Source organism: Doryrhamphus excisus, chromosome 17 (assembly GCF_030265055.1).
Source record: "Doryrhamphus excisus isolate RoL2022-K1 chromosome 17, RoL_Dexc_1.0, whole genome shotgun sequence".
NCBI lineage: Eukaryota > Metazoa > Chordata > Actinopteri > Syngnathiformes > Syngnathidae > Doryrhamphus > Doryrhamphus excisus.
Window position 1 is genome coordinate 6,784,611 of NC_080482.1, and position 13,896 is coordinate 6,798,506.

The 13,896-nt window shown below is 40.8% G+C and overlaps 2 protein-coding genes across 2 annotated transcripts; both read left to right on the forward strand.

The window, feature by feature from the left end:
* The first annotated feature begins 35 nt into the window (after positions 1–35).
* nop2 (NOP2 nucleolar protein homolog (yeast)) lies at positions 36–9,472 on the forward strand. The gene is made up of 16 exons (XM_058052741.1): positions 36–146; positions 928–1,054; positions 1,144–1,186; positions 1,270–1,334; positions 1,635–1,951; positions 4,176–4,407; positions 4,676–4,875; positions 4,965–5,054; positions 6,686–6,773; positions 6,858–6,998; positions 7,085–7,224; positions 7,298–7,387; positions 8,233–8,355; positions 8,437–8,534; positions 8,681–8,817; positions 8,894–9,472. The coding sequence occupies exons 2-16, from the start codon at positions 949–951 to the stop codon at positions 9,322–9,324; spliced, it is 2,301 nt and encodes a 766-aa protein (XP_057908724.1). The 5' UTR covers positions 36–146; positions 928–948; the 3' UTR covers positions 9,325–9,472.
* Positions 9,473–9,676: 204 nt separating this feature from the next.
* On the forward strand, positions 9,677–13,835 carry ing4 (inhibitor of growth family, member 4). Its single transcript, XM_058053653.1, has 8 exons — positions 9,677–9,769; positions 10,195–10,266; positions 11,016–11,182; positions 11,265–11,379; positions 12,109–12,220; positions 12,312–12,456; positions 12,637–12,698; positions 12,784–13,835. The coding sequence occupies exons 1-8, from the start codon at positions 9,733–9,735 to the stop codon at positions 12,821–12,823; spliced, it is 750 nt and encodes a 249-aa protein (XP_057909636.1). The 5' UTR covers positions 9,677–9,732; the 3' UTR covers positions 12,824–13,835.
* The last annotated feature ends 61 nt before the right edge of the window (positions 13,836–13,896 follow it).

Below are 13,896 nucleotides of genomic sequence, written 5' to 3' on the forward strand. Positions count from 1 at the left end.
ATTCGCACTATTGTATAGATGTGTGATTAGCTGGTAGCTAGCTGCGTCACTTGTGTGCGCCGGAAGTTTCACCACAACGTGTTGTAGGGAAAATTCACATGTGAGGATTTCGTCCTGCTTGTGAAAATCTGAGTTCGGGTCGAAGTGTAAGTAAAAATATTGTTGTAAACTCTATAACCAAGACGTCGGTTAGTGTTTAGAACAATGTAATTATTCCTAAATATTGCGAATAATCCGTTTAAATTATGCCTATCGCAAGATTCACTGTCAACACATTTTACACGCACACACAGGTTTGCAAAGGCGAAGGAGGCTAATTAGTGTACTATAAATGATAACAATTCTGCTCAGTCGTGTAATTTAGGTTTGTTTTGAACATTTTTACATGTGGGTCACGACATAACACGAATGTGTATCTACATTGTTCATGAAAGTTAATTCCATCAATACTTAACTTCCACATGCCGCGTAATGAAATCTAATTTGCCGTCACGATTATTATAATGCATCAAATAAATCTATTTTTTTAATAGTCTGACAAAATGGGAAAACGTTCTCATTATATCTGAATAAAATAGTATTAAAAAAGACAAAATCATTACATATACTACATTAGTCTAATGATTTTGTGACTTATTCCGGTAACATAATGAGCATTACAATTTTAAGTGTGACATTTGTAATTTGTTCATTTAAAAAATACACATCAATTCCAGAAATATTGCATTTTTATTGCAGTTTTGTCCCTCTTATTATATAATTAAAACAGAAGAAAGACCTTTATACACGCAGTTGGCATGTAATATGCAGATGGAATGCATATTATATTATTATTTATAGTTTCAATGCAATTACTTCATTAAAAATAATCACTATACATCCCTGTTGTTGTTTTGCACAGATGTTGACCATTTTTTTCTCTTCAAGGTGTCCTTGTAACTTGGAATCATGGGTCGTAAGTTGGATCCCACCAGCAAGGTGAAGCGTGGCCCTGGGAAGAAATCCAAAAAGCAGCAAGGGGCAGAGACAGAGTTGGCCAAGTTTATCAAAGATGGTGATTATGTGCTGTTTTTTTTTTTAATGCCATAAGAAACATCCTTATGAATAAATTATAATACGTCTGACTGACTTTCATGACTGCAGATGCATCTGAGCCAAAACGTCTGTCAAGAAGAGCCAGGATAAGGTACGAGTGTGAAGGATTCTGTGATATGAATTTTAAATTGTGTTTCATTCATGTTATTTCATGTTATTATTGTCTATCTACAGGAATGCTAAGAGAGCCAAAAACTTAACAAAGGCCAAAGAAGCTGTTGTTGAGCTGCCCAAGAAAGGTAGCCATCAAAATCATACATCTAAATGTAGTATAGCCTTTTTTGTTGTATCCCAAGTGTAATTTAGGTTGATCGCATGTGTTTAAAAAAAAAAAAAAAGGACATCATCCTATAATCCATGCTCACTAGAGACGAGAGAGTTAGCCCCCCAAATTATTTACCCCAAACGTGAGAAACTTGAGTGAGGAAGAAGGCCAAAAACGAACCACTTCCACACGGAATGTCACAAGGAACGACTGTATTTTTAATCAGGACTACGATAGTACTTACTATTTGTACTTACGCTATTTGTTTCTAAAGGATTCACTGATGACAACAGTCAGTGGTTGAAGCCGGCGAAGAGGAAGCGGAAACTGGAGCAATCTGACAGCGAGGACGATGACGATGAACACTGGGAAGAAGAAGACGACGAAGATGGTGATGATGGAGAGGTGGAAGAAGAAAAGCTACCGAAGCCACAACAGAAGAAAGGGGCAAAGATGAACACAAAATTAGGAATACAAGAACTAGAGGAGGAGGTGGAGGAAGAGGATGATGAAGACGACGATGATGAAATGGTAGATGACTACGGTGCACTTGAGGATGGTAGTGATGAAGAAGAAAGTGATGGAGAGGAGGTATGTAATACTTGTAACATTCATTATAAGAGCTGTGTGAACAGGCCTCACAGTTCGGAGACCCGAGTTCAATTCCACCCTCGGCCATCTCTGTATGGAGTTTGCATGTTCTCCCCGTGCATGCGTGGGTTTTCTCCGGGTACTCCGGTTTCCTCCCACATTCCAAAAACATTCCAAAAGTGAATTGGCGACTCCAAATTGTCCATAGGTATGAATGTGAGTGTGAATGGTTGTTTGTCTATACAGTGGGGCAAAAAAGTATTTAGTCAGCCACCAATTGTGCAAGTTCTCCCACTTAAAAAGATGAGAGAGGCCTGTAATTTTCATCATAGGTACGCTTCAACTATGAGAGACAAAATGAGAAAAAAAAATCCAGATAATCACATTGTTTGATTTTTAAAGAATTTATTTGCAAATCATGGTGGAAAATAAGTATTTGGTCACCTACAAACAAGCAAGATTTGTGGCTCTCACAGACCTGTAAGTTCTTCTTTAAGAAGCTCCTCTGTCCTCCACTCGTTACCTGTATTGATGGCACCTGTTTGAACTGGTTATCAGTATAAAAGACACCTGTCCACAACCTCAGACAGTCACACTCCAAACTCCACTATGGCCAAGACCAAAGAGCTGTCAAAGGACATCAGAAACAAAATTGTAGACCTGCACCAGGCTGGGAAGACTGAATCTGCAATAGTTAAGCAGCTTGGTGTGAAGAAATCAACTGTGGGAGCAATTGTGAGAAAATGGAAGACCTACAAGACCACCGATAATCTCCCTCGATCTGGGGCTCCACGCAAGATCTCACCCCGTGGGGTCAAAATGATAACAAGAACGGTGAGCAAAAATCCCAGAACCACACGGGGGGACCTAGTGAAAGACCTGCAGAGAGCTGGGACCATATTAACGAAGGCTACCATAAGTAACACACTCCGCCGCCAGGGACTCAAATCCTGCAGTGCCAGACGTGTCCCCCTGCTGAAGCCAGTACATGTCCAAGCCCGTCTGAAGTTTGCTAGAGAGCATTTGGATGATCCAGAAGAGGATTGGGAGAATGTAATATGGTCAGATGAAACCAAAATAGAACTTTTTGGTATCAACTCAACTCGTCGTGTTTGGAGGAGAAAGAATGCTGAGTTGCATCCAAACAACACCACACCTACTGTGAAGCATGGGGGTGGAAACATCATGCTCTGGGGCTGTTTTTCTGCAAAGGGACCAGGACAACTGATCCGTGTAAATGGGAGAATGAATGGGGCCATGTATCGTGAGATTCTGAATGAAAACCTTCTTCCATCAGCAAGGGCACTGAAGATGAAACGTGGCTGGGTCTTTCAGCATGACAACGATCCCAAACACACCGCCCGGGCAACGAAGGAGTGGCTTCATAAGAAGCATTTCAAGGTCCTGGAGTGGCCTAGCCAGTCTCCAGATCTCAACCCCATAGAAAATCTTTGGAGGGAGTTGAAAATCCGTGTTGCCCAGCGACAGCCCCTAAACATCACTGCTCTAGAGGCGATCTGCATGGAGGAATGGGCCAAAATACCTACAACAGTGTGTGAAAATCTTGTGAAGAGTTACAGAAAACGTTTGATCTCTGTCATTGCCAACAAAGGGTATATCACAAAGTATTGAGATGAACTTTTGTTTTTGACCAAATACTTATTTTCCACCATGATTTGCAAATAAATTCTTTAAAAATCAAACAATATGATTATCTGGATTTTTTTTTCTCATTTTGTCTCTCATAGTTGAAGCGTACCTATGATGAAAATTACAGGCCTCTCTCATCTTTTTAAGTGGGAGAACTTGCACAATTGGTGGCTGACTAAATACTTTTTTGCCCCACTGTATGTGCCCTGTGATTGGCTGGCGACCAGTCCAGTGTGTACCCCGCCTCTCGCCCGAAGACAGCTGGGATAGGCTCCAGCACCCGCTGCGACCCTCGTGAGGATAAGCGGTAGAAAATGAATGAAAAATATCCATCAGTTTATCCATCTATGCCGCTTATCCTCATTATGGTTCCAGGGGTGTGCTGGAGCCTAATGACAAAATATATCATTAAATAAATATAAATGTCATGAAGTAGTTAAAAAGAAAAACCTGTCCACTTTGTTTTTATGCGGGAGTGGACTAAAAAGCAAAATGGTCCCACACCAAAAAAATGGTCTCATGATTGAAGTTAATTCAATTACATGTTGATGACTTCCTTTTTCATTCTCTTTAGCTTCTTCCAATTGAGCGTGCAGCTAAGAAAGATAAAAAGCTGAAGGAAGCTATGGGACTCGAAGACGACGATGATGATGATGATGATGATGATGACGACAATGATGACGATGAGGAGCAGGAGAAGGAAAAGAAATCAGCTATGGACGAGGACGAGGAAGACGCACTACAGACCAACATGGACGACGTGGATCAGTTCAAGCTGCCTGCAGCACAGGGGAGCGGAAAGGAAGGTGTGTACTGTTGTGTTAAGTTGTCTTTAATGACAACATTTTTTTAATAGATCACCATGTTTCAACTTTAGGAGAAAACTAATTTAATGTGGAAAAAGGGAATTGAACATATCAGGAGCTCACAACATTTGTTGTGTTGTATGTTATTGTCCACACGAGACAGTGATGTCATAGGCAGCGTCTCCTAATGTGATTATTGGTGCAGCCGAGCAAATAAACGTCCACTATTCAAGGACGCAAACCCTTAATTGTCGCCTACACAACGCAGGTGTCCTGCCTGTGGACCTGAAGACGATCCACCAGCGAATAAAGGACAACATCGATGTCCTGTGTAATTTTGCGTCCAAAAGAGAAGAAGGCAAAGATCGAGTGGAGTACATCTCTCTGCTGATAAAGGATCTGTGCACGTACTACAGCTACAACGACTTCCTCATCGAGAAGTTCGTCGACCTCTTCCCTCTCTCTGAGGTATCTGCTCTCACCGTGAAAATGTGCATCACGATCCCAATGACATCTGAGATGATGGACTTAAACATGAATGTTGTTGTCCCAAACAGCTGGTGGATTTCCTGGAGGCGAATGAGATACATAGACCTGTTACCATTAGGACCAACACGCTGAAAACCAGGAGGCGGGATCTTGCTCAGGTAGGTCACCTGTTCATGCCAAATCGGCTTTAAGGACACTTGAATGTCCCTTAAAAGGGTGTCACCGAAAAAAGAACTTATTATAATTATTATTAATTATTATTATTTATCCTAAATTATTTGTACAAATTACTGTTTACGCTGTACATTGTTCATATTTGATGTCATCTATTTATTTTCCACATTATTATTTATTATTACACGGGAGCCAGGCAACAACATTTCTATCGATTTATCTATCCATCTATCATCTATCTCTATCTGTCTCTCTATCATCTCTCTATCTCTCTCTATCATCTCTCTCTCTCTATCATCTCTCTCTCTCTCTCTATCAGCTCTCTCTCACTCTCTCTAGCTCTCGCTCTATCTCTCTACCATCTATCTCTCTCTCTCCATCATCTATCTTTCTCTCTCTCCATCATCTATCTCTCTCTCTCCATCATCTATCTCTCTCTCTCCATCTATCTCTCTCTCTCTCTCCATCTATCTCTCTCTCTCTCCATCTCTCTCTCTCTCTCTCTCTCCATCATCTATCTCTCTCTCTCTCTCCATCTATCTCTCTCTCTCTCCATCATCTATCTCTCCCGCTCTCTCTCCATCATCTATCTCTCTCTCTATCATCTCTCTCTATCATCTCTCTCTATCAGCGCTCTATCAGCTCTCTCTATCAGCTCTCTCTATCTCTCTAGCTCTCTCTATCATCTCTCTCTCACTCTCTCTATATCATCTCTCTCTATATATATATATCATCTCTCTCTCTCTCTCTATATATCATCTCTCTCTCTCTCTCTCTCTAGCTCTCGCTCTATCTCTCCATCTCTCTCTCTCGCTATCATCTCTCTCAATCATCTCTCTCTATCTCTCTATCATCTCTCTCTCTCTATCATCTCTCTCTCTCTATCATCTCTCTCTCTCTCTCTATCAGCTCTCTCTCACTCTCTCTAGCTCTCGCTCTATCTCTCTACCATCTATCTCTCTCTCTCCATCATCTATCTTTCTCTCTCTCCATCATCTCTCTCTCTCTCTCCATCATCTCTCTCTCTCTCTCCATCTATCTCTCTCTCTCTCTCCATCTATCTCTCTCTCTCTCTCCATCTATCTCTCTCTCTCTCTCCATCTCTCTCTCTCTCTCTCTCTCCATCTATCTCTCTCTCTCTCCATCATCTATCTCTCCCGCTCTCTCTCCATCATCTATCTCTCTCTCTATCATCTCTCTCTATCATCTCTCTCTATCAGCGCTCTATCAGCTCTCTCTATCAGCTCTCTCTATCTCTCTAGCTCTCTCTATCATCTCTCTCTCACTCTCTCTATATCATCTCTCTCTATATATATATATCATCTCTCTCTCTCTCTCTCTAGCTCTCGCTCTATCTCTCCATCTCTCTCTCTCGCTATCATCTCTCTCAATCATCTCTCTCTATCTCTCTATCATCTCTCTCTCACTATCATCTCTCTCTCACTATCATCTATCTCTGTCTCTATCATCTATCTCTCTCTCTATCATCTCTCTCTCTCTCTCTCTCTCTCTATCATATCTCTCTCTCTCTATCATCTCTTTCTCTCTAGCTCTCTAAATGTTGTAGTGAACCAACCAAGTCATTTAAATTTTGAATTCATATTTGTATTTTTAGGCCTTGATCAACAGAGGAGTGAACTTGGATCCACTGGGAAAGTGGTCCAAAGTGGGTTTGGTCATCTACGACTCCTCCGTCCCAATAGGTGAGCATAGTAACCTATTATGAACGATCCACGGAAGTAAAGAATAAAAGTATATAAATAAATAAAAATATTGTGATGACCCAGGTGCCACTCCAGAGTACCTGTCTGGCCAGTATATGCTACAAGGAGCCTCCAGCTTCTTGCCAGTCATGGCGCTTTCGCCACAGGAGGGGGAGTTTGTGTTGGACATGAGCTCAGCCCCCGGAGGAAAGACCACCTATATCGGTAGGATGCGCTCCATAACGAATAGAAACCAGCTCTTGTGTTGAATTGTGTATGAAGTTTGAATGCAAACGTTTCCCCCCTCGTAGCTCAGCTGATGAGAAACACTGGTGTGATTGTTGCTAACGACGCCAACGCCGATAGATTGAAGAGCGTGGTGGGTAACATCCACCGTCTGGGGGTCACCAACACCCTGGTGTGCAACTATGATGGCAGGCAGTTCCCAAAGGTAACGTGCATGCATGTTTAATTGTGCTTAAAAGTTGTGTACGTCATAGTAAAAGGTTCAACGTTGCATGCAGGTCATGGGAGGCTTTGATAGAGTGCTGTTGGATGCACCGTGCTCAGGCACAGGAGTCATCGCTAAAGACCCTGCTGTGAAGAACAACAAGGTAAATCACCATTCTTATGGACCTTTATTCCAAAAACACATTCCAAAAACCATATTCAAATTGTTGTTTAAAGCTTATTTCATTCATTCATTCATTTTCTACTGCTTATCCTCACGAGGGTCGCGGGGGTGCTGGAGCTTATCCCAATTGTCTTTGGGCGAGAGGCGGGGTACAACCATAACTGGTCGCCAGCCAATCACAGGGCACATATAGACAAACAACCATTCACACTCACATTCATACCTATGGACAATTTGGAGTCACCAATTATAACCTAGCATGTTTTTGGAATGTGGGAGGAAACTGGAGAAAACCCACGCATGCACGGGGAGAACATGCAAACTCCACACAGAGATGGCCGAGGAATTGAACCCTTGTCTCCTCGCTGTGAGGTTTGCATGCTAATCACTCGATCGCCGTGCTGCCCGCTTATTTAATTGTTTAAAGTTCATTCATTTTCTACAGCTTTTTCCTCACAAGGGTCACGGTGGGTGCTGGAGCCTATCCCAGCTGTCTTTGGGCGAGAGGCGGGGTACACCCTGAACTGGTCGCCAGCCAATCACAGGGCACATATAGACAAACAACCATTCACACTCACATTCATACCTATGGACAATTTGGAGTCGGCAATTAACCTAGCATGTTTTTGGAATGTGGGAGGAAACCGGAGAAAACCCACGCATGCACAGGAAGAACGTGCCGAGGGTAGGATTGAACCCTTGTCTCCTAGCTGTGAGGTTTGCGCGCTAACCACTCGCCCGCCGTGCAGCCCGCTTATTTAATTGTTTAAAGTTTATTTTTATAATAATAATATTACACAACTAATGCATTGAATTCCCTGACAGGACGAAGCAGACATTCTGCGCTGTGCCCACTTGCAGAAAGAGTTGCTTTTATCCGCTATCGACTCCGTCAACGCTGACTCGACTTCAGGAGGATATGTGGTCTACTGCACGTGCTCCATAATGGTTTGTGTCCCGGTCCTCTGCATGCTCGAAGGTCATGCGTGTTTAAGTTGGCTTGCCGACCAACCAACTGTGTCTTGGCAGGTGGAGGAGAACGAATGGGTGGTTGACTACGCTTTAAAGAAGCGGAACGTCAAACTGGTTCCCACTGGATTGGATTTTGGCAAGGAGGGCTTCATCAGGTATTACAACGCTGGTAGAAGAATCAAAAGAATATGCACAAAGAATATCTGATGTCAGCAACCGGCCAGTCTAAGGAGCAGTGACTGGTTCCGCTGTACAGGAGGGGGGGGAAACGCCTTAACATATCTTTGTTGCATTTGTTCAGATTCAAAGAGCGGCGATTCCATCCGACTTTGCGGCTTACGAGACGTTTCTACCCGCACTCTCACAACATGGACGGCTTTTTTGTGGCCAAGTTTAAAAAATTCTCCAATGTGACTCCCACCACCCCCTCGGGGAACGGTAACACTTTTCTAATTGCCTCACAATCCTGGCTTTCACTTGATCAAGAGCTCTTCTTCATCTGTTTCTAATATAGATGAAGACAATGCAGACGCTTCACCGGTGACAGAGTTGACAGATCCTCCAAAAGACAAAGCAGACAAGACCAAGAAGAGTGTCGTCGCAAATGCTGGCCAATTAAAGAAGGAAGCAACAAAAACCAACGGCACAGCAGCCAAGAAAATGTCTCCCTTGAAGCAAAAAGAAAACAAAAAGAACTCATTGACTGGACCTAAAAAGGCAAAGATCGCCAAGAGGGACATAGAGACTGTCAAGGCACAAGAGGTTAAAAGCACCTCACATGCGGATGAGACAAAAATGCAGAAAGCCAACAGCAAGGATGGGAGCAGTTTAGAGAAGAAACGAGGCAAAAAAAATAAAAAAAACATGAAAGCCAAGAAAAGAATGGGAAAGAACAAATTCAAAAAATTGAAGAAAATGCTGCGCCAGGAAGAGAGCAACGAGTGATCGTGTATGCATTGTGTACATATGTTTGAAATAATTGGAATGTAGTACAATGCATTGAAGTGGAGTCATGGTTTCTTTTGTATAATGTAATATGACTGAAATGCAAGATGATATGTCTGCTATGGGTCGATTAAATACATTTTTAACATATGTTCTTTCATTATTATACAGTGTTTTTTTTCACCATCATTCAGTTTGATATTTGAGGTGAACTACAAGACCTACAATTTAGGTTAAAAAAACATTTACAATTTCCAATGACTTCTATTACATATTATACCTTTAATAATCAGTCATGCAGTACAATGCAGTGATGCTGATTTATACAGCAGTCTTCGACTTCGGAAACCGAATCAATCAGAGCTGCCCCTTCGCTCACCGGAAGCTGTGTTGTTTACATTTTCCAAGATGGCGGCGGGGATGTATTTGGAGCATTATTTGGACAGTAAGCTATATTTCCATCTTTAAAGAAACATTTTGGAATACTTCGGAAGCGTTTTAGCTGGAGAATTTATTTTTTTAGTGTATAGTCGAATGGGTTGTCGAACAACGTACATAAGGCGAACATTTTAGACGTTTCCCAGCTGTTACGCGGCGTTCGGCTCAGTCTATTTGCTGGATTGGCACAACGCACTAAGATTGGGAAGTTCAATCGTTCAATCACACTTTGTGCGATACCTATTTGTTAAACAACACACGCAATGATTACATGTATATGGTCGTATTCATTATTATTTTTACTTAAATAATCCAAACGCATATTCACGTCGGGCTACAGATGAACAGACAGTCTCTTGGCTTTACCTCCTTTTGATTCCATTTCACATTCTTTGAATCATTTCATAAATAAACCCTTCTTTTTTACACTAGGCATAGAAAACCTGCCCTTCGAGTTGCAGAGAAACTTCAATTTGATGAGAGATTTAGATCAACGCACAGAAGGTGAGAATTGAATGTGCCATCTGACGTCAAAAGTGTTGTATTTCACAAACGTGTTTACATTGTTGAGGCACAACTGATAATGTTAAGCGTTTCTTTGTTTTCATCATGTTGTCCAATATGGCTGTCAACGGATACACTTTTTTTAAATAAATCACATTAATCACGTTTTTTCAAATTAATTATGATTACTCACCATTTGCGACTATGTCTGAAATACACAATTTTTTAACGTATTTGACAGAAAGAAATGTCAAATACACAACAGGTTTTTATGTGTATTTGTCCGTATGAACAGCTCCAAATGAACTACACATTTAAATCAAACTAAAAGTGTTTGAAAATATATTTACCTTAAACATCTTCTTCTTTAATAGTTGCAGAACATTTGAATCACGCTTTAACAATGTTGTTATGAGCATTGAGGGGTTGCGTTCAGAGACACACATCACACACGTTGAATTTGCATGTTTTGATTGTATTTTCTGGGGTTTCAGAGCATATTTACAGTGCATAAAATTGTATTTCATTAACAGGTTTAAAGTGAGTCATAAGAATATCCACTTATTGTTTGTATTTGTATTTATCACAAACTAACACACATAATACATACATTAAAGATGTTCAATGTATGTGTGTTTGATTTTGTGTTTTGAGTGTCAGGCATTGTAGAAAACATTTGTAATTATACTCTATATATCACTAGTCTGCAACTTTGTTGTCTAATGTGTTTCCATCATTGTTTGCTGTAGATCTTAAAGGACAGATAGACTCCCTTGCTAAAGAATACACTTCAAATGCACGGACTCTCTCCTCCGAGCAAAAGCTCTCCATCCTGAGGCAAATTCAGCAGTCGTACAGCAAATGCAAAGAATTTGGAGATGACAAAGTACAGCTGGCAATGCAGACCTATGAGATGGTTTGTATCCGACTGTAGAAATGCACCATTTGTTTACAGGACATGAACGACAATCATGTATTATCTTCTCTCTTGTCTTCAGGTTGACAAGCATATAAGACGTCTTGACACAGACCTGGCCCGATTTGAAGCTGACCTGAAGGAAAAACAGATTGAGAGCACAGATTATGATTCCACTTCCAGTAAAGGGAAGAAAGGTCGGTGCCAACTATCCCAACATTCGTTTATCTGCCTCTCATTAAGGTCATGAGTGAGCTGTAACCGAGCCCGACTTTTTCGGTGAGAAGTAGTGTGCACCTAGGACTCGTTGCCAGTCAATCAAATGGCCCATTTAAGAACACTTCACAGCTACATACACACCTGTGCACAATGTAGACTGTCTAATTCACCTCCATTCATGTTAAGTAGGTTTATTTGCATAGCCCTCAATCACAAAAGAGTCTCAAAGGTTTTTTTTAAATGGCAACAATCGACAACATGCCCTGATCTGAACCCCCAACCAGGCAAGGAAACACTCAAAATCCATTTTCCCCCGAAGAGGTGGAAAATCCCCCTTCCAGGATGACCAGGCTGCAATGGATGTCGATTGGGCAACATATGTCATATCATAAATATATATACAAAATAAGGTGCTTGTTTTTAGGATGCAACATTTATTTTAGGGCTGCACGGCGGCCGAGTGGTTAGCACGCAGACCTCACAACTATGAGACACGAGCTCAATCCGACTCCAAATTGTCCATATGTATGAATGTGAGTGTGAATGGTTGTTTGTCTATATGTGCCCTGTGATTGGCTGGCGACCAGTCCAGGGTGTACCCCGTATTTCACCCGAAGACAGCTGGGATAGGCTCCAGCACCCCAAGCGACCCTTGTGAGGATAAGCAGTAGAAAATGAATGAATATAAACATTTATTGTAATTCTAGGAGATACCAGACAGAAGGAAAAGAAGTCTGCTAAAACAAGATCTAAAGTGAAGAGCTCCGATGAAGACGGCAGTCCCAAGAGCACCCAAAAGAAAGTCAAACTCCTTCAAACGTAACGTCGTCTTTATTAACTTCTCATGTCTTTATCTTCAAACATGCGTTTTATTTTATTCCCCACTAATCTTTTTTTGGTGCACCATTAGGGGAGAATTCAACAGCCCCTCTTCCAACTTTGGGAATGTGCACCCGTCTGATGTGCTGGACATGCCGGTGGACCCCAACGAGCCCACCTACTGTCTGTGCCATCAGGTGTCTTATGGCGAGATGATCGGCTGTGACAACACTGATGTGAGTTTTATGTCAAGTATTCTCATGCTTTGTTACATTTAACACACTTGCACTTTAAATATCTAAATAAGGTTCCAGTATGTCTAAATAAATTTTATATTAATTGTTATTAATTAAAAAAATAATTGTCATAATAATTAACAATTAAAATAAAAAAATAAATAAAAATAATTGTTGCAGTGCTCCATTGAGTGGTTCCACTTCGCATGTGTTGGCCTGACAACCAAACCAAGAGGAAAATGGTAAGAAGTCTGAAATCCTCCATATCTCCAATATGTGCAGTTCAAGGCTGATGGTTAAACTCAGTTGTCTCTGTGCTTTGTGTAGGTATTGTCCACGCTGTTCTCAAGACAGAAAGAGAAAGTAAAAGCTGTCTGGATATCCTGGAACAAACACTGACATGATGGGGAAAAACACATTTCTTCATTAATTGCTAGATTTTTTTTGTTGTTTTACTTAACATTTGGTGCTTTTTTTGTTTTTGTATTTGCTTTGATGCAGAGTGTGAAGGATCGGGTTATAGGTGTATTTAAAACTGTATTTTTTTTTTAGTTGGTGCTCTTACTGCAATTCCTTTTTTTTTACGTTGTGTTGAAACACTACAACTGCCCTACTTTAACGGTTCAAATTTGCATGATACTGGATACTGTATTGACATGCAATTTAAGTAGTTTCTCTGAAAACAAGGTGGCCATTTATATTTCTTTGCCTTTGTTGTGTACATACCTTTTACCAAGCCATGGAGAGCTAGTTTCACTCTTTTTGTTTTTACAGTTTAAAGTGAACAAAATGGTGTGACAAAAATGCTGCATCCTGAAAGTGGTAGTCATATTTTGGTAGTGACGATGTATTCATTTTAGCATTTTGATTGAGTGCTGTTTAGAGTGCAAGGCATTTTTGTGAAAAGAATATTGATGTAGCTGGTTTATTGGTACAAGGGGGAGGTGTGTGATTGTGTTATCAATCATTTAAATACAGCTACTACCTCAAACTGTTGGCTGAGGAGTTTTTTTTACCACCTATTAAGTTTTTGCTTGTTTTGTTTTAGTGTATATTTTAACAGGATCATCTAAAATGGCATTTTTATTGATATTTTCTTATATATCCTGAGAGCGAGATCCTGAGAGTGTATTTTTGTGTTGTGCCATGGAAAGGACATCCTAGGCTTTCTAGTGATCTACAGTTTGTTGGGGTTTGTCCATGAAATAGATGATCGGTCTTAAGCAACTTAAAACTCTTACAATTCATCCAGTTGCTGCGTTTTAAACATGTTTTTTAAGCACAATTGTTTCAAGAATAGTTTTTGAGTTGCTTTTTGTAACACAGTTATTTGGAAGATAGTGAAAACCATGGAGGACGCGAGGATGTTTACTGCTACTGAATTTTAAATGATCACAATGGTTGGTGGAATAGATGCATCAAGATGCAGAAATGCATGCC

Coding starts and splice junctions, on each gene's coding strand:
- nop2 (XM_058052741.1), top strand. CDS start 949: ATGGGTCGTAAGTTGGATCCCACCAGCAAGGTGAAGCGTGGCCCTGGG. Junction 4,408..4,675: donor ACAGGGGAGCGGAAAGGAAG/GTGTGTACTGTT, acceptor TACACAACGCAG/GTGTCCTGCCTGTGGACCTG. Junction 8,818..8,893: donor CACCACCCCCTCGGGGAACG/GTAACACTTTTC, acceptor TTTCTAATATAG/ATGAAGACAATGCAGACGCT.
- ing4 (XM_058053653.1), top strand. CDS start 9,733: ATGGCGGCGGGGATGTATTTGGAGCATTATTTGGACA. Junction 12,221..12,311: donor AAAGTCAAACTCCTTCAAAC/GTAACGTCGTCT, acceptor GTGCACCATTAG/GGGAGAATTCAACAGCCCCT. Junction 12,457..12,636: donor TCGGCTGTGACAACACTGAT/GTGAGTTTTATG, acceptor TAATTGTTGCAG/TGCTCCATTGAGTGGTTCCA.